This window comes from Triplophysa rosa, linkage group LG17, assembly GCF_024868665.1.
Source record: "Triplophysa rosa linkage group LG17, Trosa_1v2, whole genome shotgun sequence".
Taxonomy (NCBI): domain Eukaryota; kingdom Metazoa; phylum Chordata; class Actinopteri; order Cypriniformes; family Nemacheilidae; genus Triplophysa; species Triplophysa rosa.
In genome coordinates, this window is record NC_079906.1 from 11,258,206 (window position 1) to 11,283,001 (window position 24,796).

Consider the following 24,796-nt stretch of genomic DNA (forward strand, 5'->3'; position numbering starts at 1 on the left):
GTAGAGGTTACATTAAAGCTTTTTTAAGGCAGGAAAAAAATATAGGAAAAAAACATTTAAATATGTAATTTTGATGGTCAAAGATCAGTTTTAAGGGATACAATTATTGACCACAGGGGGACTTTAAATATCATATTCAGTTATATATAATTTAGAAGATGCTATTATTTACAGCAATTTGCACTTATTTCAGTGACATTTTTTATGAATCAACCTATTAGGTTACATGCACGCACACACGCACGCACACACACACGCGCGCGCGCACACACACACACACGCACACGCACACGCACACGCACACGCACGCACGCACGCACGCACGCACGCTCGCACGCACGCACGCACGCACGCACGCACGCACGCACGCAAACTCACACACTATAACGTAACCCTAAACACTAACAAATCCTTGTATTTTTAAACGTACACTAAAAAACTTTACTTATACTTTAAAAGTGTTCTTATAAATGAGGACGTCCCTAATGGGAGCTTTTGCTCACTTTTGGGTACAAATCTGTCTTGATAATATAGTTAAGTGGTGCAGTCAAATGCTGTTAAAATTAGTTTTTAGAGACAAAACAAGTATTGTTACAAAGAACATGCATCAAATGATATGCATTCCAGCAGCAGAGAAATGTTGTGTTCATAGGGTTAATGTGGAGTGCTTAGGGGTTAATGAATATGCTTAAACCCATCACCCAACATTCAGCCAATAGAAGTTATTAACAGTCGTTTTTACTATACAACCAATCAGACATTCTCCTATTCTTACCTCTTCACCCCAACCCACACAATTAAATCTCCTCAACTCGACAACATCCAGCCAAACCACAGGAGAGCAACGGCAGACTGAATCTGACTCGCTGCAGTAGCAGGTCATGCATAAAGGACAGTAGTGCAAGTGGATGTGAAAGTTGGTGGGAAGGGCGGATTGCCCAGTGGGTGTAGCCTGTGCATGAGACTTGTGCTGAGAAATACTCAAGATAATAGAGGTTAGACCACCTAGAGATATCCCACCAACGTTTTTCTCTGAACAGCCGACTAGCTCCAGCCTCAGTCCTTCCTTCTTTTTAAGAAAAATTGTGCCCGCCGCCCAAAGCCATCTCATAGACATATTGTCGTTTGTTTTGTCGCCCGGGTTTACCATCTGTGCCATTCCAATAGAGCCGCAGCCTGGTGAAGCCTGGACGAGGAGGTCTGCCCGGGCCCCTCAAAAGCCCAGCCTGGTCATTAGTCAAATTGCCTAATGAGAGAGAATACAAATGGCCCCCTGCCCTGACAGGAGGAGTTTTGGAAGTGTCAGCGCTCCTGACCCGTGCTATGAGAACAGATGACGGCTCGCTGCTATTTTCAGCATCTTTTAATGACTCTGTCGAGGCCCTTGCCATTCCATCTTCTTGTATCTGAAATTCAATTTCATTTATAATTTGTATCATTGCGGATCGTGCTCGATCTAGGCATCAAAATTGCTGTATGAAATGTTCGTTAACAAATTGTTTTTGATTTCGAGGCTAATTCCATGAACGATAATTCTTTTAACGGGTTAAAGACTTGAACAAATTGTTAACAAAAAATACAACAGGGATACAAATAAAATACACTACCAAAACGGATTTAAATAATCCAAATCATAGAAATAAAAAGCTAAATTAATAAAGTAAACAAGAAGGGCTGATTACATTTAAACGACATTTTCATTGAAAAATTAAAACTACAGCTAAACAGAAAATTTTGAAGGGAAAGAGAGACAAATCAATACATGTCCCAAAGCCAGCTTGGTTCCAAATCTTAAAGAATAGAAGAAACTGTAGATTGGCATCTCACCTCAAACATACAACTAAGTCTTTTGGTTAGAATTTGTGACACCATGTGGCACGAATAAACTTTTCTGAAAAAGTCAGACGGCATAAGTGACAAATGGCAAATATGGGGGGTTTATTCTAAACTTAATGTTATGTTATATTTTTCCATCTGGGTGAAATGTGGCCCTGGGGTTCTAGTAGGCATTACCCACTGGGCACTGTCTGTCTCGATCTGTCTTCCAGAGTGAAGGAAGTGCCAAATAAACTGAAGTGAAGCCTGACAATAAGCTTACAGAGCAGAAAGACTTCCAGCTCCTGTTATATGAGCTTTAACCCTCATGCTCTGCTTGGAGCCCTTTAACATCTCGAACATGTCAAAAAAATCCTAACAAAATCAAAGTGATACTTTAAAAGTAAAATGCTTTTTTATTATTCTTAAGAGAACTGCTTACAAATAAAATGAACATTAATTTAGACACTTTGACAGTGTTAAATGTCCTATAATTTGTAAGTCAATTACAAAAGTCAGATAAAAGCGTCTGCTAAATGACTAAATGTAAATGCTAAACGATCAAATGTACAGTAAATGTAAATGAAATTAGAATTGAAAGCAGACTTTTTAAAACCATTTAGAATATGCATTTTCAAACAATGTGTTGCAGAGCTCCAACAGAAGCAACATTACAAATCTGGATAACAATAATCATCTTGTGTAAAGAGAATAACAACATTGTTTCATGTACAAGAACAGGTTGAATCTTTAATAATATGCCAAATATATAGCAAAAATAAGAAATAAGCCAAAAACGCTTTGTTTAAAGTGATGGTCCACCACTGAAAATTGAAAAGGAAAATTCTGACATCATTTACTCACCTTATTGTCATTTCAAACGTGTGGTTTACTTTCGCAGAACACCTATTCAAAATATCTTCGTATTCTGCGAAAGAAAGTCATACAGGTTTGAAATGACAAAAAGGTGAGTAAATGATGACATAATTTTCAACTTTGGGTAAACTATCCCTTTAAGTCAGAAAATGATTGGGAGGAAAAATAAAAGCTTCATTTAATTCAAAACTTCTGTAATTGAACATAAGGGTTAAAAATAAAAGTGAAATACTAAACACTAGAAACAAGTGGACCAGGGATTAGTGAAGTGGACTAGAGAGATTAGCACCGGCTCAGGCATGTTTGGGGTCTAGTGTTACTGTAATGCTAGCACAGTGATCTGCAGCGCTCAAGACTCTTAGAGTAAATGGGCTTGGCCTCTCCAGAGCACGCGCGAGCAGCAGAGCTGGCAATGGACCCGTCGCTAAATTGCGTGTGCCGGATGGGCCGCAGCAGAAGGCGCAATTACACCAAATCCCCTCTTAATTAGCAGTTCTGTGGGTATGCTAACTCACCATGCTGGAGCAGGAGGTAGGGCGTGCTTGGAAAGGGACACTGAACCGTACTAGAAAGAGAAGCAAATTAAGGGACGTGAGTGGTGTTGGGGTCACGTGATGGAGCAATTTTCACCCTGAATGCAGGATGCGGTCAGTATCGGAGCTATTTTGAGCTGGACGTCCCATAATTCCTTTTAAGTTCCATTGGCACTCCAGACAGACAATCACTGGCACGGAGCCTCAAAAGATCCCCTCCGAGCCGAAGAGTGTTATTAAGTTTTCCATGTTGGCGGCTGTAGGGCGATGTAAAGTGGCACCTCGGCCCGGTGAGTAATGATGTGTGCCAGGACTCAGGCAGGAGGGATGACAGCATGAGAGGCCTCGTTGGCAGCCACTGGTGCAGCCATAGGCCCATTCATCATCTCCTTAAACCAATCCACCAATGCCGCGCCGCCATTCCTCATTAATTATGCTAATCGGCGTAGCATTACATTTGCGGTGACAAGAGGCTGAGGCAGACACTTTAGCTCAGATGTGTCATTCAAAGATTAGAATATGTGCATAAGGTTTGACAGCTACAGTTCGGCCCAGCAAACAGTGCAGGTATGACACTGAGATCTCAATCATGTAATTGGGTGGTAATAGGGGGACTACGTTTGAATTAGTGTCGATTACAGTAACTATAAAGATTATTAGTATAAGTATAAATTAAAATAAGGTGAAATTATGTTTAACACATACGAACAATGTGCGACATTGATTGCCAGTGAAACACAGATACAGTCAAATACTGTATAATGACCACGCCCCATTTTTATAACATAGCAAAAAAGGAAAATGTATGAGAAAAACGAACACTTGAACATACATTAGCGTGATAAGAAATGTATTTGAAGTGTAACTCAATTTTTCTGCCATACGTCCAGTTTGTTTACAAAGAGGCGGGTTTATGACTTATAGACATTTCATTGGACCTACGCACATGGCCGGAAGTTAACTTCTGGTTTGTGTTTGTTGATCGATCTGTCTAGTAATATAACTATTTATATTTTATTTAATTGTAATTTTATTAAACCATTTGTTGAACTTTATTATATAGTAGTAATCAGTATATACATTTTTAGTATAGTAATTTTATTAAATAAACAATTTGTTGAATGGGTTGTGTAACTTTGTCGCATTTCAGTTTAGCCAAGTAATGGTTCTTCTACTGGTAGCTACAAAATCATAAAATATAATCCAAAAAACATATTTTCTTATTTTATCAAGCAGTTTATAGAGGTCCCATGCTTTTTAAAGAACTTCCCACCTAAGATCTTTTTGGCTCCTTTTTCTTCGTTATTCATCAATTAATAAAACAATTTTTAAATAAACTGTATAATTATTAATATTTTGCCACAATTATATATTTGAAACATTTAAGCATATGCCATCAGATCAAAAGGTTTTAAGTCAGAGAAACATTTCAGTTAGGTGACTCCATAACCAAGCATGATAATACTGTACATTACGACAATACCTGCCACATAATGCCAATCTTGCATACAATAAATTCTTCATACGGCTGTAAAAAGTCTTTAACACAAAGCAAGCAGACCTTCAAAACAGCCTTTGGGGGGCCCACTTACCCCTTATCAGAATTGCCTTCAGTCCCCGGAATCTCAATTGCGAGTTTAAATCGCGCTATGTATGAGGGGCTCGTTAATAACCAACTTAACGAGTCCACAGGCCCATTAAAAGATCTTTAAGAGCATATTTGATCATAAATCTCCTTAACCTATATTTAATGGCTGGATTTCGAGGGAAATATTTTTATCAAGTTCTAATTAGATGTGCGATAACAAAGACCGCCGAACATGAGGGCAATGGGAAGGCTAGACAGGCCCATCTATTGAGGGCGGCCATGTTTGATGGGCTGGAGACTAATGGTGGAACAGATCTTATTCTGGGCTGCGAGATGGACGGTTGAGGAATGAGAGCCCGGACTGTGATTAGGCCCACGGGCACGTGGTTCTCATTAGTCTTACAATTGACTCAAATCTCTAAGAAACTTATGGACACGTTTGGAAAGACTACAAGAGCACTTTTATCTGTAACATGAGAAAGAAAGAGCCAAAACATATAAAACCACTTTTTTACAGTTCGGTGCTTTGTTTATCTGCCACAGTAATGTTGTCTTTAATGTTGTCAATCAGGAAATGCCTAAATCAGCAAATATATTAACGTGGTTAATTGCGATTCATTTGATCAAAGCTGCAGTCTGTACATAAAAAAAATCAGTGTTAATAACTGTCTCCTTACCTTAGGCTGATTTGCAAAGGTAAGCTTATAAAATGATTTGCAAGTTCCGTCGAGAAAGATTTTGCGGGTCAGTTTGATGTTTTGTGATCTCAACCAGAGGTGGACGTTACTTTGGAAAAGAAAGTATCTTTACTCTCAAGTAAATTTTAAAGTATCTGTATTTCATACTTTGCTACAATGACTTTGCTACATTACAAAGCACATTAATACTTAAGTACATTCAAAATCTAGTACTTTCTCAATTGAGCTTATTTTAGATTTTACTTGTCTAAAAAAAGTACAAGATTTTTAAAGTACTTTAGCATCAAGGTCAAAAACACTTAAATGTGAAATGTAGTAGAGTACAAAATATGATATGCTTTATAACGTATTTACAGATACTGCAAAAACAGTAAAAATACTTTTATACCAAACATCAAGAATGGAAATTCTGTCATCATTTACTCTTGTCATTTCAAACCTTTATGACTTTCTTTCTTCCGCAGACCACAAACGAAGATATTTTGAGAAAAGCTGGTAACCGAAGGACACTTGTATGGACACAAAACCAATGCAACTGAATGAGTTAATAACATTTTTCTAAATATCTTCTTGTTCTGCTGACGAAAGAAAGTCATGCAGGTTTGAAATGACAAGAGGGTGAGTAAATGATGACAGAGTTTTTATTTTTGGGTGAACTATCACTTTAAGAACTGTCCACCGCTGACCTCACGTAAAAGAAAGCACAAACTGCATTTTTGTATCAAACAGAGATAGAGGCAAAATTCATGTATTGCAGATTCCCCAATGATAAACATATAATTCAACATATGTACAGTATTCAACAAGCTGTAGATGAATAAACTCTTTCTAAAAGCATATCAGAATGCTCTAGAAATGATTTAAGACCTCGCTGTTGAAAGACTCTTCATAAACTGGACTAATACACAGGCAGAACTTCCAACTGTAGACTCACGTTTAGCGGAATTTGCTATCTGAGACATGCACACAGGCCAAGCAAAGTTGTAAACCCCTCTGCATTCTCCACAGGCTCCCTCGACGTAGGCCACGGGAATAAATCATTAATGGGTTTTTTGGAAAAGAAGCTGTATGCAGTCTTTCATGCCCTGTCGCCAACCTGAAGTCCTTGGCTCCCTTTCAGAACGGTTTTATTGCCCTGAAATTGCATGGCTTAAATCGTGTACCCATCGAAAGTAAAACACAGCTGTAAATCTGTTCTCCGTCTATTCCTAGCAAGCCCCCCCCCTGACCGCCACTACCCATCAAATATCCATACACAATTCATTTAGGGCAATTTAGCTGATGCTAAACAGAATCAAGGTGAACTTTCAATGGGCCCACGGCTATCAGAGAGGAGGACTAGAAAAATGGTGGCCTAGCTTTGGGGGGTTTTAATCAACTAGCTCCTCAAGGCTAGCCATCCAGCCATGGAGCAGCCACACTTAGCAGATGAGTTTTTGTGTCGCTAGCTGAGTGCGCCTTCTCTAATACTTCAGGCTAAAGTGTTTTGGTATTGTAAAATATGGCCACACGGGTGGAGAGAGCTGCCGGGCTACACGAGATTAGAGTCACGATTAAAAGCCTACGGGATCCTCGCCGACTGCCAAGCGCTAGCGCGGGCGCTAGTGGCAGCTCGAGGCCTGCACCCGGAGATAAGATGGAACTTTTGTTTGAAACCTGATGAGAGGCTTTCTAATGAAAGTGCTGGCCCAAAAATAATCTTTTTTCTCTGTGTTAGTCAATCAAAAAACAGTGTGCTTGGGGACGGTAAAAAAAAGGGAGGGAAAGAAGAAGTCATTTTGCATAATCAGTGAGCGCCATCTGGAACAATTAACGAAATTCCACAGAACTCGGAGGATCAGTCATATTGGCTTATTAAAGATCCTGAATTATAGGAGCAATAAATCCGCGGAAAAATGAAGCGTACCCCGGCCTGTCATCACTATTTTAACTTCAAATACGCGAGAGCGTTCGATAAGGCTGAAAAGAAGAGATTAATATATGCAAATTAAGTCAAGCATTTTAAAAGCCCCCCAACAACTGTCTCCGATTTTTTTTCGGTGTCTTATTACGAGCCTTTATGTTTTATTCATACACCGGCTCACCTGTCATTTCATAAACTCTAATATTATGGGGGTATTATTAAAGTGCGTAAAGTGGAGCTTTAATTGGAAAGCTCTGTTGCGTTTTCCAATCATTTAGAGCAAATTAAATGCGGATGCACATGCTTTAATAAGGAAATTTATATCAGTTCCGGAAAAATCAAAAATCGTCGTCACTCGCTTGGATATTTTGCAAACTTGAGGTAATTCGGAAACATCTCTGTTTTTATATCTCTCCCTCTCTCAAGAAGAACCACCTCCTAATTGAACTTCTTTTAATGCATTGGGGAATAATTGAATGCCATATTAAGGTATCTGTCAGCCTTTTTGATTAATGTGATTCATATGTTAATGTATGAAGTTAAACAGGGTTTATTGAATATCTGTGACAATGAAATTATATATGCTAGCCTGTTCCTTATAGACAAGGATGAAAATTAAAATGAAAGCATGATATTGTTCTTATAACGTTTTAAGAATCGCATCTTACGAACCAAGTATGTGACACCGACTCCATACGTATGTGAAATAAGTTCTAGGACATTTTTATTCCACTAATTAAACAGGAAAAATGTGAAATTCACTGGAATCAAATTAATATTCCCAAAAAAGACTGTATTCAAATCCATCACTTCACAGATGTTGCGAACGGCTCTTTTTCACACGGGTTCCTTCGCTAATTAGGAAATATTCCCTTCAACCCATCATGCTAAATGAAAAATAAATGACATCAAAAATCTGCTGAACTTCAAAGAGACGGTGGTGAAACAAAGTAGAGGTTGAGGAGTCTAGAAACACCCGTCTTGCTAAAAATGAGCGTGGAGTGTCAAGCCAACGAGGGTTACGATATCAATGTGAATTATTTTTTAATGCTCAGGTAATAAATGTCAAAGCCCAGGCACCTCCGATCCACACCTACAAATGCGTCTGACGATGACATGTGAAGTCGCATCCACTGGGCTAGACTTTAATGTGCCGGGGCCTTTTTTCAGCATGTGTGTGTTTTGTTGGGAAGTGACGGAAGGTTTAATCAAGAAAGCAGGCAATTCATCAATCCTGAAGGAGCTGGTGCTATGAGCCTGACAGAGCACACATGGTTTAAGCCCAGCTCGAACCTGGCCAGCTGTCAACACCCACACACATACATATATACACATATGCATGTGCCCAATCCCCTACGATTAAAGCAAATCCAGCTGTCTGTTCAAAACGCCACGCACTTGGTCCTCCAGTCATGACTCAATTAAAGAACAAATTGACATATTTGCATGTAAAAATATTACTGCAGTCAAAAATTTTTTAGTTTTACAAAATCAACCTGACATTAATGATATGAATACAGACGACGTTTTAAGGGATGAGATGTGGTAGATGAGATGAGGTAAAAGTTTACCCAAAAATGAAAATTCTGTCATCATTTACTCGCCCACTTGTCATTTTAAACCGTTATGACTTTTTTTCTTCCGAAGAACACAAAAGAAGATATTTTGAAGAATGTTGGTAACAGAACAGCACTGGCCCCCATTCAATTCTACTGTATGGACAGAAAACCAATGCAAATTTAACAACATTCTTCAACATATCTTCTATTGTGTTCTGCGGAAGAAAGTCATACAGGTTAGAAATGAAAATAGGATGCGTAAATGATGACAGAATTTTTATTTTTGGGTGAACTATCACTTAACAACTGCCTGTTGACACTTTACAGCGCACATACTGCTCTGTGGCTAAACCAGCCTGTGAACACTGATGCTCACAGAGACGTTGCTAAAGGAGGATCAATAGAAGCCACTACTTGTGGTGACAGAGTGATGATTGGTGGCAGAGCATGTGTCTGCCTGTCAGTCAAATGGCATTACCATGGCGACGGGGAAGCAGAATGCCATAAGCTATCTTGCTGACAGAACCTTTCCGCTTACTTCGGCCTCACTCGAGAACAAGTCAATCTACTGTCATTTTAACCATGTCAAAGGCAAACGGCAGAGTTTAACGTGACAGTCACTTATTTTAACCATTGAAACTTTGATATGATAAGTGTACCTGTAAACAAACAATTATGGAAATATTAACACATGAGGAGGAGTCTGGGAGGAGTCTTTAAGGCACTCTTTAAAAGTAAGAAAGATCATGAAAGTCTAAAGTGAGGATGTAAAAAAGTAATGTTTTAACCTACGTGTTATCCAAAAGGAAAAAGGTTTATTTGTACACCTTTTCAAGATTATTTTTATTATAATTTTAGCGTAAATTAAATAACAGCTTAATATGATTATGCTTTAATATCTCAAGTTGATATTCTAAGATACCAATGAGATTAGATGAAGAACAGACGTTTGCCTAAGCCTCCAACTTTTATACATTTTTCTCACAAGTCTCAATTTTGAGATCCCAAATTGTCTCAAATTGTTCTCTGAATAATAATAAATCTGTGAAGTCAGATTTCAATATAAACTCAAACCAAATTATCTATGTAATCGACATTCATTTTATAGCTCTGTCTTTATAAATGTAAATGACTGTTTCATTTGTGTTCATTTTAATTTCTTATAAAAACATCTGAAACAAACCTGATACTTAAATAAACAAAATGAGAACTTAATGAAGTTTGGTGAACTATGAAAGACCAAAATTTGAGCAGTGGTATTTTCTTTGGGGAAGGAACATCAGAGATGTCCTTGTGTCTCTACAGATAAGCTCATCCTCACCACATGGTGTCTCTCTCCAGCCAGAAAAAAACATACAGACACACATGTCTTTACATTCCAAAAAAGAGGTCTGTGGGGTGAAGATGGTCAATAGAATTTCCTAAAATGCATACAAAAGTACAGTATGTGCAGAAAAGTGATATATTTGTTATCATGTAAACTGACAAATTAATTAAGAAAATGAATCTACAAACAATCATTTTATACTCCTGCTAAAAAACGTGTATTTTGCATTTTTTCCCTATTTTGTCCCTATAACATTGTTACAAAAATATTCTTACAAAAACCTGAATCTATAATGTTTTTATTCCTTATAGTTACATTATTGTGACCTGATGTGAAAAAACATTCCATGCGGCATCACATATTATGAAAAAAATGTGGACATTTTTAGACAAACGTACATTAAATGTTATACGTGAACATAAAACATGAAATATGAGTGATTACCGACAGCTGGCAAATGTTGTCAGGTGTCTTATCTCACATAAGGCATCTGTGATCAAGCTTTCAAACGATCATGTCATTTGATCTTAGTGTATGTAACATGATAGCATATGTCAACAATTTATAGACCCATGAAAATATTTTTTTCTTTTTTACGATGCCTGAATAGTGACATTACCTCAGTAATAGAAGAGTGTAACAAAGAAGCTTAATATGTATTTATATTTACATATTGAAAATGGACTGACCTGATTTGGTGTAGATGTTGTTGATGTGGTGTTCATAATCTGGCCTGACTAGGTTCTTTTTGGTAGGACTGGAGGCCGGAGACTCAGAAACCTGTCTAGGAAAGCAAGAACCGAGCCCATTAACAATGTGCAAGTCACAGAAATGGAAAATAATGAGAGGACACGCTGTAGTCATTCTAAAATATCTAAAAGTAGCTGTCACACACAGACTCAACTGGAAAACCGCAATGATTTCTGGAATTTCACTGTCTAATATTTCAATGTTCAATATCAGTCGCCCTGTACTTACAATACAAAATGCATTTGGATGAGCAAATAGTTTATGTAGCCATTTTGAAGCTTTTAAAAATGACAATGTTTGAACCAATAAACACTATTTGTCTCTTGTTGGTCTCCATCTTTACCACTATGAATTTCTGACTTCATCTAATCATTAACCTTCCATTCCCTCTCCATTCCTGTCTATGGCTCATAGGTGCCTGTGAGAGGTTGTCATGGAGTCAGTGGTAATAGGAAGGGTTTCCTAAGCCAGCAACACACACACAACAACAGCAGAAACGGTCCCTAAACTCAGTCTTGCATACACACACATACACACTTTCTATCATCTCATCATTGTGTGTCTGGGTTATTAGTGTCACACCGCATGGACAGCTAAACTGTTGGACTTTAGCATTTCCTTGGAGCATCATACCCGTTCACTATTATATTATAGGAGTGCCAATGTATCTACTCTACTGCAATCATTTGCAATAGCTAATGCAGAAAATGTGGTCACAAATTTGGTCAGTCTGAAAAAGTTCCAATCCAACAAACGCACAAAGGAATTTACAGGACACGGTTTTCTAAATGCAATTCCAAACATTCTGGAACGTTGCATGGACAAAAGAAGCTTCTGCTGATGTCGAGTCAAACTGCTTAACCATATCGAAGTTTTGGGGAAGAGCAAAAATAGCGTACGCTGCAATTCATGGACAGCTTGAACTTGCTCTCCTCATCAATCAAGCGCCGGTGAATTACACTCTCTGACTCACTCACGGGAATCAATAAATCCAGTGCCGCGCCACCCGAGTCTCTCTGCATCAGAAGAGCTGCATAATTCTGCTTTAGACATGCTTTGAAGACCAAATGAGAGCATCTCCAACAGGTTACAGAATGCATCAGATGCATTAGAGTCAGCCAGAGTCATGTTTGGAAAGAGATTAGGAGCAAAGTGACACCGCCAAGGGGAGTACGATGTCATTTAGGCGGCGAGAGAACGCGACTTTGAGAGCAAGCTAGGACGGTAAATGCGGAAGTGGATGCTGGAAATGCTTCTGAAATGCGATATCAATGCAAAGCAGGAGATGCCTAGATGTTGAAAATAGAGGACGGGTGCGTTTGATATAAATGGATGAAATGGTTGATGTGCTCCGGGCAAGAAAAATGCAAAGCGAGTTATGTTGATGTACTGGAGAATTTCATTTTGTGTAAATGGAAGTAAATTGTACAGTGAAACTAAAATGCTAAGTAAAAACTAAAATGTAATATTTATTTTTAATAAAATATATTTATTTAGGTGATGTTGACCCAAAAATGAAAATTGTTTCATCATTTATTTACTCTCACCTCATTCTAAACATGCTTGACATAAAAGAAGATATTTTGAAGAATGCTGGTAACCAAACACTGACCCCCCCATTGACTTCCATTGTATGGACACAAAACCACTGAGACATTCATCAAAATATATCAACCTGAAGTTATGCATTTTTAAAGAGTTAGGTCAAGTAAAACTAAAATCCTCCAAGTATCAATAACCACATTTGCAATTTCTACACCGCATCCACCAAACAGATCAACATATTCACCTGAATTAATGACAGGGAACTCTGGCTCAGCCCCAGAACGCACCTCTGAACGTCAACACAACACAGGCTAGCTTGATATTCTGCATTTCTATCAGGTGTGATGAGATAAATAAATGCAGTAATTTCTATCAGGCGCAATAAAACATGCTCCCTGACAGCCTGTGGTATTTATGAACTGAAGCCTGCAACTCAGATTTATTTCTCTCGATGGGCCCGACTTCTCCCTGTTCATCTGCATCAGCATTTGCCCGTGTTCAATTCGGCCCAATGGTGAATTTTTAAAAGGTTGGCATCAATCTTGTGGAACCGATTGCCACATTTAATGAAGACTTCCCTTCGTTTGCAAAGGTTGACTCGAAGGCAGGGGGGAGCAAAAGCCGGGGACAAGGCTCTCCACGCGTCAGACGTTTCACAAACACCCATAAACTGAAAAAGAGACAGTCCGGATGCTCTTTCGTCAAAGCCGGCCACAGCAGGCCCAGTCATTGGAGCTGGCGAAAACAATAGAGACTGATACCCGGCGATACGGAAAATGGAAATGAGATATATTCTGTGAAAAGCTTGTTTACGACATGAATCGGTTTGGACGTAAAACATCACCACTTTGATAAGGTCACACAATAGAGATAAGAGAAGCTGGTCTTTAGAGAATTTACCATCTGAAGATGACCTTGCATATGTTAAAATGTAGTCATCTTTGAATACCGGTGTCAAGCACCAAAAACTCTCTAAAACTTTTTTCTGTTTTTGAGCTGTCTCAAAAAGTAATAGGAAACTGGATATGGCTGAATCAATGTGCATTTCAGGAGCAAGCATTTTTCTTATCTTCAGACCTGTCAAACAATATAACCATACTCAATCCCAATTCTGTTGTTTCAACGGTTTCAGGGAACGCTGGCTTTGGGTAACATATGGCAAATCAATTACACATCTAATTCTTAAAATAAAACCACGGCAAGTGCATCGCTACATAATCAACAGCAGCGCAACGCTTATATTACGTTGGCCACTGGAGTTTTGAGTACTATTAATCATCATTCAAAAACATCAAGAGCCATACTGACACCCATCCCTATTGTGAATATAATTACAACCCAATACCTCAACGAATTCATTTTAAAACCAGTACAAATACATCATTTACTTTAGTTTCTACACTGTAGTTTGAAAGTTTACACGAATAATAGTAGCTGTACAAATTGCTTCCCGATCTTGTGACATTTTATATCCTATTCAACAAGCTCCAGTCAGATCCAGTGAAAGCCGAGCGTTGAGTGGACAACGAGAATGTTGGAAAGACGGGAGTCTGAAGACAGACAAAGGACTCGAGACACAGCGGACAGTTGATGGTTGATTCCTAATAAGGCTAAATGGAAGACAAGTGGAAACAAAAGTCGAGCTCTCGAGAATATCGCAATGGCTGGAAGGTGGAGGAGGATTGACTTGGGATGGAAGGTCTGGACAAATTAGAGCCAAGCCTTCAAATGAGAAGACATCAGAGATGTGTAGGTGGACTTCATTTTAAGAGGAAATAAATGGGCCAATTTACGAAACAGTTGCAGCACTTTTGTGTGTTTTGTTTGTGTATTTTTTTTACTAACCAGCTGGCTGCGTCCTCCAATAATCTATGGCAGCATTCAGAATATTTAAGGGATAGTTCACCCATGCATTAAAATTGTTTCTTCATTTATTTACCCTCATGTCATTTCAAGCCTGCATGACTTTCTTTCTTCCGCAGAACACAAAAGAAGATATTTTGAAGAATGTTGATAACCAAACAATATTGGCCCCCATTGACTTTCATTGTATGGGCAAAACCACCAAGACATTTTGCAAAATTTATTCTTTTATGTTTCACAAAAGAAAGAGTCCCCCCAAAGATTAAATGATAACAGAATTTTTATTTTTGGGTGAACTGTCCCTTTAATAATAATTTAACTGAATCAGAAGCTAAACCAACATTCAGACAACATGTGGTAATAAACTGTACCAGGACAATTGATTTTTGGCAAATTTGCTTCAAAAGAGTTTTACATCAACAAAAAATGCAAAACAATTTCAACCAAAATGGCTTGCTAACTTAGTTTTTACAGCCAATTCCCAGCTAAAATAATTCCACAATTACAACCCAAGTCATTCTAAGCGGGATCGCGAAAGCGCCAATTAGTCAGGGCAATTTCAATATCAAACGCCCAACGGCACACGCTGGAAACTCCATGGGTGGCTGATGAGAAACTCAAGACGACGACGCGGAAGCAGAAGGACGAGTCCGTTTCTGGGAAGACATATAGCACATCTGTCACGCTGTGGACAAATTCGCCAAAGCCTCGGTTGAAGCAAAGACTAGGGTAAAAATGATATATAAAAATAATACGGCGCGAACTGAGGGAAATCTGGAAGCGGGTGTTTTGACACTCATCCGAGATGCTCAATGACAACACCTCAGCGCTCGCTCCGAGCAGGCAGCCCACACAACCCACGGCATGTAGACAGCTGCTCTCTGCAGTGGCGGCTTTCCTGCTTGTCATTATGCCACTTAAAGTTCCGTGTCAGGTGTGGAGGAATCTTGAAGAATTCCTCGGCAGAATATAGAAGCATGGAAGCTCTAAAGAGCCACAGATCTTTGCTGATGATTCTATTGTTTGTGGCACTGCTCAGTTTGAGTTTACTTGATGTGTATGGAAATTTGCAACCTTTTTAGAGTTTTCTGGGAAAGGGTACACAGAAGACTGTCTGAAAAAAGAGGATTCGGAGACGGCGTCACGACAGATCTCGTACGGGGCCTGCCTTCCCCGAGAACTGGTGGATCGTCTGTTGTTTGGAGTGCTGATGTTCAGCATGTGATGCGCAGGTCACTGGAATGAACTAGGGATGCCGCAATACTCAATATAATATTGAACAGTTCGGTACGACCTCCACAGTTCAATACGTGTAAGTGAATTGCGGTTTTCCAGTTTTGCGTAAAAACATTTCTGTGCGCTTAATTAAACTGTGAACTGGCTCTGTCCGTGTTTGTCTGTATGCTGAGATAGATAAACGCATCCCCACAAGTAATATCTAATAGCGAGTGGTGGTCGGGCGGTGAAGCGAGACTGCCTGCAACACGAGAAGCAATGTGCTGTTGTTGAGTATAATGCTGACGAACAGACGCGGGCTGACTTTATTGTATGCCCGTTGTATTAAAGTGATAATGTCGAAATTTGGCACATCAAGAATGTATTTTTACACTGCATACGAAAGCAGCACATTCGCGTTGCTCTCAGCACATGCAGAAAGAGCGTCTACAGCATCATGCCAAAGTCTGTTTAAAGAAAGTCATGCCACTCGGTGGACTTTCGGACAGCTATTTACGTCATAGCAAGAGCGCCTCCAGGCAGCTATTGAGCATTGCATTTCTTCCAATTTATTGCAATGGCAGTGGCGCACCTTGTTAATATATTATCTTTGGCCTTTCCCATTTAGCGCACGTTTACTTCCATTACAGCAATCGCAAGTTTTGCATTACGTTATTTTAAATACTCTGATGTGCAAAACCTCTTCAAGAAGTTTATTTTACTGGCATTTTGATGAACAGTACACCAAAAACTGCTGTGAGCTGCCAGTGTAAATTTTTGCTTAAAGATAATAAAATAAGTCAAGTTAAATAAAGAGAATTTCAGTAAAACAGTTTTTTTTCTTCTTAAGTTTTTACTGTTCCGTCACATAAGCATAAAACAATGAAAAAACACTTTAATGTGCCGAAGCCATCAGAACCGAACCGAACCGAAAACTGTGGGCGAAAAACAGAGGTTCGTATTGAACCATAGGTGAGCTGTATTGTTGCATCCCTAGAATGAACCCGAGCACAATTGCTGACACACATCCATCAGCACTATATTAACACCGCATAGAGCACCCAGCGCTCAAGACTTTCCAAGCAAGCACATTCACTGTAATGCAATAGTTTGCATATTGACACATTAAATTGTTTAGAGATTAGAGATTTAAAGATCAATTGTTTTAGTAGAAAGCAAAGAATGTACTTTTTTTAGATTATACATACAGTATAACAAGACACACAAATTCCGAATCTGTATACATTTTTTTGTTCTTAGTACCATAGTAGGAAAAAAATACAATGGTAGTCAAAAGTGCACCAGAACTGTTTGCTTTCCTACATTCTTCAAAATATCTTCTTTTGTGTTCAACAGAACAAAGAAATGTATAAAGCAGCTTTACAATGATAGTCAATGGTGGCCAAGAACTGTTTGGTTACAAGCATTTTTCCAAATATCTTTCTCTGTGTTCATCAGAACAAAGAAATGTGTGTACAGATTTGGAACAACACGAGGGTAAATAAATGTAGACAAAATTTTCCTTTTTGGGTGAACTGTTCCCAAAACAGCTTTAATTTTTTGTCTTTTAGTATGAACATATTAGCCTTGAGCATATCTATAAACTAATGCACTTTTTATCATGAACAGACCAGAAGTTTAAAAAACTCAGTTTACAGAACTCTATAATCTAATCTAAACACTACAAACTTGAAAAAGCTTGCAAAGTTTTTAAGTCCAGTCCAAGCGGTTCTTTATTTACTGACCTCCAGCAGTGAATAAGAAGAGTGAATCATGCGACAGCATAAAAAAATCTTTCCGCACACAATGGGAAATATGCTTGACCTTTACATTTATATTGTTCCGCTTCTGGATATAAACTCTTTCCCTGCCTTATACGGGCCTGTCATTCAGAGAGAAATGCCCCAAACCTTGATTCCATGAAGAAAAAGAGAAAACGAAAAATTAGCAAGAGGCAACTTTATGTTCTCTGTCAATCTAGAAGTCAGATATCAGAGGGAAAGATGACAGTTTTATCTGGAGGACAAATAGCACCAGGGGGCGGTGGCAGAGGATTGAGTCTGGCTCACCCTGAAGTATACAACCCTAAAGTCTACGGCTGAGGTACTCAATAGACCCACACAATTTAAAAGAATGGGACTTACAAGTTGACATCAGGAAATTAAAAATCACAGATTTTATTTATGTCTATGCATTTAGTCTGAAAATACTGTCTGGGGAAATTTACATTGGACAATTTCATTGAAACACTATGAAACCCCAAAGGAAAGGAGGATTTAACATTCCAGGTCATCTTTATATCACTCAAACACTACACATTATACAAACCACACACAAATCTTCATGTGACATTGCTTGCATTCCAGATTTTACATTTATCCAGATTTTATCATCTCTTTTACGTTAAAAATAACTTCCCATATCACGTACATTCCATGTGTTACTATGTTACATTGCAGCAAAAAATAAGTCAAGTAGTGCTAAAATCATTAAAGTCCCAAAACACCTTTAGTTTTGCACTGCTTTGTCTCCTAAACCACATTCCACAGTTTCACATGCTGCAGATTCACAGATTGCAGATGGACATTCACACAGATGTAATAATAAGCGCACGGTCTGCGATCACAGCGGGAGGCAGGAATCCTCGCTCGGAGATACAATTTATTCTTCCCATACTTGAAAAGTGCCATCAAAAGAGAGAGGAATTAACGGGGTAAGACACAAGTGTGTGAAAGTGTACAACTGTGCAGGACGACTCGGAGACATCAAACGCTTTTCGGCTATACACGGCCCTTCCAAAAACACACTGCACAAAAGGCTTTATACAAATGGAGCCAAGATACGTTTTGGAAGCTTTCTCCCGTTATGCAGAAGTTCAAAGAACAAAACTTCAGATGTTGTCTTAGGTGGAGTTCACTAACATGAGAGTAACCGATGATCATGGAGACTTTGTGAGAACTGACCCCAGAAGAGAGGCCAGAATTTCATTCCATGTGAAAAATGTACACTTTGTTCAATGACATGTTGTGTGCAATCCCTGGGTGTTTAATCGTTCAGCTGATAATACACGTTGTTTTTTTAAACTGTAAATTTGTAGGAACATGTATTTCCAATGTCGCATTGGCTGAATGGTCAACAATCACATTTCACAATGATACCACCTACTGAACAGGCTGTTTTTCCATCTCACAGATTCATTTAAACTTACTTTCATTATATTATTTACATTCCAGTTATTATATTTATTTTATTTTATATAATTTTATTTTATAATTTTTTTATTTTATTTTTGAGCACTTCTACCTTACTTGGTGCCCTCGTGAGATGAGACATAGCGAAAGAGAAAAAAACTACCACTACTATTATTATTATAATATATATTTTTAAAAAGTGTCAAGTATGGAGTGCGACACTTTGAATTTAGTACAAAACTAAGCTATTTTGTAAAACAAACCAAGCAAACTTGGAACTAAAATAGACAGAAATGATCCATCCAATTCATCCAATAAAATTAAAATCAAATTTACAATAAACAAAAAAAGCACTTTGCTTTTGAAAAATTCCATCTTCATGTGTACTGTACATGTGTTCATGCATCACTGTGATTCCCCCTGACCTCCGTGCCAAGACCTTCACGGCCCTCTGGCACACTTAAGTCTTTCAGCTGGCACCATCCACAATCCCCCAAACGCCTCGAGCCAACCTCTCCGCTCTACCAACCACTGAGAGGAGAGGTGATTGTTTATTTACTGTTTACAGAGGAAAAACCCCACTACTTCCTGCTTATAAATAATTGACATGTTTGAGTTGGATGAGGTACAAAGTCACACTCGATATCAGTCTTCTGCCCTTCAGGCTGTGTGTATGTGTGTGTGTTTAAGGCTGTGGGGCAGTTTGTGTGACAGAGGTTGAGCACACAACAGACTGAGCTCTCTCCACCACGGTCTCTCCGGTTGAAGCTCTTTGTTAAACTTTAGTTGAGAAAGAAAACGTATCATGTAGAAGACACCAGGCGCGCAGATAGCACTAGGGACGGGGGGACATGACCCCCTCAGATCCCGATCTGTCCCCCTCACTTTCCCTACGAAAGGCGACAAACATCGGTAAAACTGAGGATCAATGAGGATTTCCGCTATGTAAAGTTACGTAAGCCTAAGTAGTGGCGGACAGGGCCGCTGCTCCTTAATTATTTTGCTGTCACTGCTTCATAACAGGGTCGGCCACCGACATTTATGTTCTCTGTGCTCTCTGTGTGCTGCTGGCTGCTAGCCTGCTACAACTCCTGACCCCGCCCCCCGGGGTCCTACGAGAAGCTGTTAACTTCCTCAATTGTGCCTGTAGTAGCGGTAACCATAGTGATCAAATGCCATCGTCGATGACTGAGCTGGTGATTTTTCTGGACTGAAAAAAAAAATGGACTGCATAACTGCCACATAAAGGCAATGAAGAGACAAAAAACAATCACCTCGTTTTTCAAAAACCAAACAATGTAAGTGTCCTTTGCCTGTTGGCTTTTCCCGGATGTGGCAGATTAGTTTTGTTATTTATTTGTATAGCTAGTCTTTTGCACTTAGCAAACACAGCAAAACGTGGAGAGCATGACTATGCAATTAGGTGAGTGGACAGAGGCAAATAGCGAATTAACACAAAAAGAATGGTTGGATAAATCAAACAATTTATTGTCAGGAAATAATGATTTAAATGGACTTGCAAGACTAAATTAGGGTCCTGGCATAACATTATTATCTAACCCAATGTGCTCTATAAGATGACTGAGGTAAATTGACTGATTTATGTTTAAATGTTTAAATAAAACATATTTTGCAGAAGGCATGACGTTTTGGTGGGTGATAAGCATAGACAAATAACCGTTTGATGATGCATTGCTAGTGTTGATAGGTAGGCCTCTGTTCGTTGTTGTTATCCATGATTTCAAATAAGAATCCTCCAATGGCTTTTTAGAGCAAACCATTAGCCCAACCTACGCAAAGTGACTACTTGAGCATTAGTTAAAGCCCAAATTACGCAAAATAGCTTGGTCCCCCCAGTTAAAAAATCCCATCTGCGCCCTGGAAGACACTGCTCATTATCAGCGACCTGCCCTGAGTTGACAGTCCTTTTAGGAGAATCTGGGGTTAAGTACCTTTCTGAGCCGTGACACCTGTGATCTCAGAATCTCATTTTTAACCATCTCAGCCTTTTTAACCATTAGACTACCCTGTCATATTAATATAGGTCATTCTTAGTGGTATTAACAAATCTTGACACATCGGCTGAGAAAGGACATATTGAATGAAAAATATCCATTAGCCTTTATTTTCTCCTTGACATTGCAAGTCATATTGGAAACATAATTCATTCTAGAGTGCCTTTTATTGGACAAAAATGTGTACACTGCAAACAATATGAATGATTCATATTTTGGTGCATTATCCCAGAAAACAAAGAGGAGATTTTGGCGTTATAGGCTATAAAAATATTTAGCATATACTGTATTGTACATGACCTCAAATGCTTTCTTGGGATCTTTAATGTTTAATTCATATAATTGCTGGAACTTACAGTACACATTTTATTATTATCATGTTTCGCAAATTTAGTTCATCTTGGTGAAATATCGTACCTGCCAACATTACAAGTGGTTGTAGAGGCGGGCAAGGTCTTGTTTGCTGCGTCCTGCAACTTTGTGATTTTTCCCAGCTGACACCAAATCCCCAAACCATTCAGCTCTCTGCAGACAAACACACTTTTGTTTAATTATTAACAATGAAAGCGTTTAAAATAAAAGCAAATTCTGTCTAAACAACCAATTGGTTACTGTATGCAATGACACATATATTATTAACTAGGGACCCTAGTTATAGGACCCTGTAAAATAGTATAAGGTAAATTGATCAAAAATATATTTTTAATAAATTGATTCTTGCGTGATCAATTGTGGGTAAGTGGGTGGATGGGGGGCACCTCTGGGGTTGTTGCCCAGGGGCACCATGAGGTCTTAAAACGCCTATGGCTAGGGTTGCACAATATAAAAAAGTGAAATGCAATAATTTGCTGAATAATGTGATCTACGATATTCACCTTTGTAAAATCAATTTCAACAATATCAAACTATGTTAAAAAACAACTGAAAATAATATAACCAACATTCATGTTTTATATTCTTTCTGGTCATTGATCATCTTCCACATATCAGACACAGTCTCTCTGCATCTGCATCAGCATCTAAAACTTTGACCATATATAACTTTATGCATTCAGTTACTGCAAACCCTGTAGCAATTGCATGTTTGCGATATTTTGATAATTTCGATATACTGTGAAGCCCATCTACTGACAGCCAAATACAATCTAACACTACTAAGAAATATCAGGTTTGGCTTTAAACACATTTAGAAGAGCAGAATCGGTACAGCGAGAGCCCATGATGCCTGTAGCGGGCCGCAGGCACTAAGGGGCACTATAGGGAACAAGAGCTGGTCAAAAACACAGACAATCCACAAGAACAATTCACTTCGGTTTCAGAAACGGCGATTCAGGGAGCATAGTAAACACGGCTCGGGGACACATCCTTCTTTGCTTTTTTTCCTCAGAGGCAACAGTGACCTAAACATACGTATTGCGTGCTGATTTAGTTGATACAAACATATAACAGCTCACCCTATGTAGGTGTAATTAGCAAGACCGTGTTTGGATTTTCCCTGTATGATAACATCACATATAGCTGTTTCAGTAGTGTGTCTGGGGACCAACTTCACACACAATCTTTCCTTCCTTAAAGCTTGTTCATCTATGAGAAAGAGAGATAACATTAGTTAACATAAACAGCCCTAATTGTGTCTTTCATTTATCAACAGTCTATTTACACAAGAGTCTAATTGTTTCTATATATGGTACAGTCGCTGTCCTATGAGGTACGTAGGCTAGGCAATATCAAAACTTACATTAAGCATTTATTCCCCACGCAAACACATTGACCTAATCGTCCTTGAGACGCATTGTAAAAAATGACACAAACAATATAATGGTCTTTAAAAAACTACCTTTTCCCCAACGATTTATTTACACGGACAAGCTAAATATATATATGCATTAATATTTGAACACCTTATAAAGCGACGGGCCTTCAAGCGACGTATCGGCATATAAAGGCCATCACGATTACATAAAAATTGCATTTGTTGGGAGCTAAAGGGGAATCTTCAGTACCAAGTGTATACGAAGGATATTAAGGCAGATTTTCACCGCGACTTGATTGAGAGTGAAATGGCAATACAGCGAACTGAAGCATCTATTAAACATGGCTTTACCACAATAAAGCTTTGCATTAAAACGTGGCCCGATGAGACTCCATCTTCTTTTCAGTCATTCCTCCAGAACCCGCTACCACACTCGCCCATATTACTTCTGGGCCCATCCCATTCGTTCCGAAGGCACGGCGGGCGAGGGCCGTGTAAATGCAATAATAATGAAAATAATAAACATGCTGCCCCCACTCCCAGAGCCAAAATAATATTGCATTCTCAAAGGCACGGTGAGAGGAGCAGACGCTGAAGGAGAGAAATACATAGCACTCAAAAAGCACTAAACCATCAGGGGAATGCATTTCATTAATATTAGATAACCACCATCCACTCCCGCTCTGCACAAATAAATACATAAATAAATAAGCACATCATAAAGAAAAAGCTGGGTTCTGGCAGAGATAAACAATGACTCATCGTTCTCTTCTCCTACCTCCGGGGCAAAATGTTTATTTTACTCTCTCCCACTATCATAAATTAAGCTAAACCTGAGCCTGCGAAACATTCGCATTCGCAGCCTCGAGAGAAGCGGTCCCTCAGGACGACTACAAAGGAGAGAGTGCAGCAGGATAAAAGAAAAGAGGAAAGAAAAACTGTGCTTACGGCTATCCATGGTGTCTTGAATTGAAGTGAAGCCCTCGGGCAGACATTCCTTCAGGTCCATCAACTTCATGTCCACGACCACGTTGCATAATTGCTTCTGTTGAAAACGCAGTGCATAATAATGATGACGTGAGGTTAATAAGACTTTCGCGATATACGATTATCCCTACGCGGTTATCACAGGCAACGGCCTTCTCTGTGGCGGTATTACCACGGTATCTGTTCGTAAAAGTTTTTTTATGAATAAATAATGCTTTCAGTCAAATCCATGCTTATATTTTTTGCGTTTTCTCTTTTATGGTCAATGAATCGCACTTGAAATATAAGTGTAGAAAGGCAAAGAGAGCACGAGTTTGTAATCATTGTGGCTCTTAAGGCAACATTTTAAACAAGTGCTGAATTATATATATTACGATATGTATAGAATTAACATGAAATCGATAATCATTGGCATTTATATATCACGGTTATTGTCAACACCGGTATATTATGACACCCCAAGTGGTTAAAAATGATAACAGCTAACTTGATCAAAGAAATCTGGAACGGCAATAAATACATGGATATATTTTCCTCTTTGTGACTAAACAGTCCACTCACCAACTACAGTACAAAGATACAGAAAGGATCGATATAGTAGGATCACAAATTTCTTCTAGATGACAAAAAAATTTGACAGATATTAAAAATCCCTTTGAATATAAAGCATTAAAAATAAAATAAGCATAACGATATAAAAAAACAAATAAATGTAACGTGGTGTGGATGGTATATTGTTATTTTTATAGTTATCGGCCTTGTTGTGGATGGACCTTGAGAGCTTTGGTCACTGTGTCACTTGCTCTCTCTCTCTCTCTCTCTCTCTCTCTCTCTCTCTCTCTGTGTGCGTGTAAAAGGCCACCTGTCAATCAACAAGAAAGTACACTGTGATTTCCTTCCTCATCTTTCCATTTTGGTGTGTCGCCACATGCAGTTCCGCAGGGAAAAAAACTAATGGCAAAATTGCCATTGAGGTGGACAAATGTTTTCCTCAGTGAACAGTTCACGTGTCTTTGCATTGATTTTGTTTCAAACAATCTCACAGTTTCCAATAAAGTTGCCAGCCAGCGGGCCTTATTTACTCGCATTTGGCTCCTGGCGAGTGCTAATTCTGGCCCCTGATTATGCATGAAAAGCCGTTTTTGCATTTTGGAGACGCACACACTGAAATGTGTTGA

The 24,796-nt window shown here is 38.8% G+C and overlaps 1 protein-coding gene across 1 annotated transcript in view; it reads right to left on the reverse strand.

Annotated features, from left to right (window-relative positions):
- Positions 1–24,796, reverse strand: part of mvb12bb (multivesicular body subunit 12Bb) — a 65,737-nt gene that overhangs the window by 9,039 nt on the left and 31,902 nt on the right. Inside the window, exons 4-7 of the mRNA XM_057357279.1 lie at positions 23,580–23,676; positions 22,333–22,462; positions 21,296–21,403; positions 10,989–11,083 (exon numbers count right to left, since the gene is read on the reverse strand). Of these exons, the coding sequence (XP_057213262.1) occupies positions 10,989–11,083; positions 21,296–21,403; positions 22,333–22,462; positions 23,580–23,676 (430 nt within the window). The remainder of the gene's footprint in view (positions 1–10,988; positions 11,084–21,295; positions 21,404–22,332; positions 22,463–23,579; positions 23,677–24,796) is intronic.